At 39.7% G+C, this 1,968-nt stretch overlaps 1 protein-coding gene across 1 annotated transcript; it reads right to left on the bottom strand.

Annotated features, from left to right (window-relative positions):
- Positions 1-24: 24 nt before the first annotated feature.
- LOC111389661 (protein STRICTOSIDINE SYNTHASE-LIKE 3-like) lies at positions 25-1,862 on the bottom strand. Its single transcript, XM_023014600.1, has 2 exons — positions 1,337-1,862; positions 25-462 (listed from the first exon to the last, which is right to left on the bottom strand). The coding sequence occupies exons 1-2, from the start codon at positions 1,663-1,665 to the stop codon at positions 90-92; spliced, it is 702 nt and encodes a 233-aa protein (XP_022870368.1). The 5' UTR covers positions 1,666-1,862; the 3' UTR covers positions 25-89.
- Positions 1,863-1,968: the final 106 nt, after the last annotated feature.

Genomic DNA, 1,968 nt, shown 5'->3' with positions numbered 1-1,968 from the left:
AAGTCAGAGTTGGAAATAAGTTGCATAATGACAGTACACTAAATAGGTAAGAGCTACTTTTTAAGCTAAGCAACTTTTTTCAACTTAAATTAAGGAAAAGGTAACTTATCTGAAAGTGTGAGAAAACAAATAGTTAAAATAATTTTCTTTTTTAGGCTTAGCCAAACACGTAATATCTTAAGCGACCTTCTTTTGAATTTGGTGCTGCTATCTGTAAAATAGACGTTCCCTTCATCGTCAATGTCCAAGTCATTTGTAAATCCAAAAGGAATTCCTTCGGCCTCAGTTGCTAGGAACGTTGCCAAACCGCCTTCAGCGCCAACCTTCATCAACCCCAAATATGCATCTGCAATATACAAATCACCAGTTCTTTTGTCGAATCTTAGACCCAATGGCCTGCCACAGATATGCTCGTTCTTCAAATAGCCCATGGGTGATGGTTTTGGGTCACATAGGCCTGACCTGAAAATTTTAGAGGTAATCGTCCATCTTCAAGACAAGAACACCGTGAACAAAATGACGGAACTAGGATCACGTTTGCATACTCATAAATTTAGAGGTTTCCCACCTCCAAGACAAGAAACTAAACCTTTGTTCCATTAAATTTGGTCTCGGCTACATAAATACTTTCTCGCAACTTCTTTCGATAAATCCTACACCAAGGGATGTACTGAATTTAAATATTTCACAGCGCCGACCATGCCGAATTGACAATTTTGGTAAAAGTTTTGCTCGTGACAGTTTAACCATATATAAATTAATTTATCAAAAGGAAATCAGAAAGAATTTTAAATGAACTTCCCATTGATCAAAAGACGGGGAAACCATAAAAAACATGTAAATGCAGATCTTACACTAACTTACGGGAAATATCAATCCTTTTAAATACCAAATTCTATGCAATATGTTACAAGCCCTTTAGCTAAAAGCCTAGAGCTTGGGAGGGTGCTTGACAAGTTGAGATCGCTGTCTTCCCATATATTTTTGACACATCTGCACATTTCTTATCCTTCTCAAGATATGGGAAGACCCCAAAACAATTTTTGACGGCATCTTCCCATTTGCTAAAGTATTTTACTACAGGTACCCGGAGCTTACCTGCCCCTCCCGCCCTCCCGCATGAGTGTAAAGCTCCGGGTACAAATGACAAAATCCTTTGCTAAATGGCAGTGATGTGTTCATGTGTCAGAAATGTATTGGACAGATAACAAATTTCAACCCGGGTACTTAAAATATTATATTAATCACAAGACTCGAAGCGAAATCAAGAAACATTTCAAGAAGTCCCAAAATAGAGCAAAAAATGAGCCCTACGGTCCAATTCAGCAATTCTTACCGATTAGCCGAAGTGTAAGCAAAATCAGTCCATTTCACACCATCCCAAAACACAACCCTCCCATCAGCCACCCCGGTGTACGGGCCACGGCCGGTCGGATCGAACGCCATGCTCTCGGGGCCTTGCACCTGGTTCAAGAACTTAATTTCAGCTTTCTGTAACAAATTTTCAGGGTCTTTTTCAACTGGGATTTCAGACCAGGCCGGCATTTCAACCTTAAACGCCTCAAACTCCGGGAATTCCGATATTGCGCTGTGTTTGTACGGGTCAACAGCACAGTAAATCGCCACCAAAAGGAACACGCCCGTGAATACACCGGCGGGCTTCATTGCCGGAAAATAAACACTATTGGGTTTAAATTTTTTCTATTGGACGATGGATTTAATGATTTTATAGACCTACCATCTCTAAATTCCGACCGAACTGCGACCTAACCTCCTCGTACCTACTACCAGTCGCTTCATCACAGTCCTTGGACGGATCTTCCAAGAAAGATTTTAATGCATGGACTAATGATATATATGTAACTAATACGAGATTGATTGTTTAATTTTCATGCAAAGTATGTTTAAAGCGTGCTTTTTTAATTGTTCGTATTAGGTACGAGTATAATTATGACATGACTTTTTGTC

This window comes from Olea europaea, unplaced genomic scaffold (assembly GCF_002742605.1).
Source record: "Olea europaea var. sylvestris unplaced genomic scaffold, O_europaea_v1 scaffold6050, whole genome shotgun sequence".
NCBI lineage: Eukaryota > Viridiplantae > Streptophyta > Magnoliopsida > Lamiales > Oleaceae > Olea > Olea europaea.
Note: the sequence above shows the minus strand (reverse complement) of the source record. Positions and strands in the feature narration are given on the sequence as shown.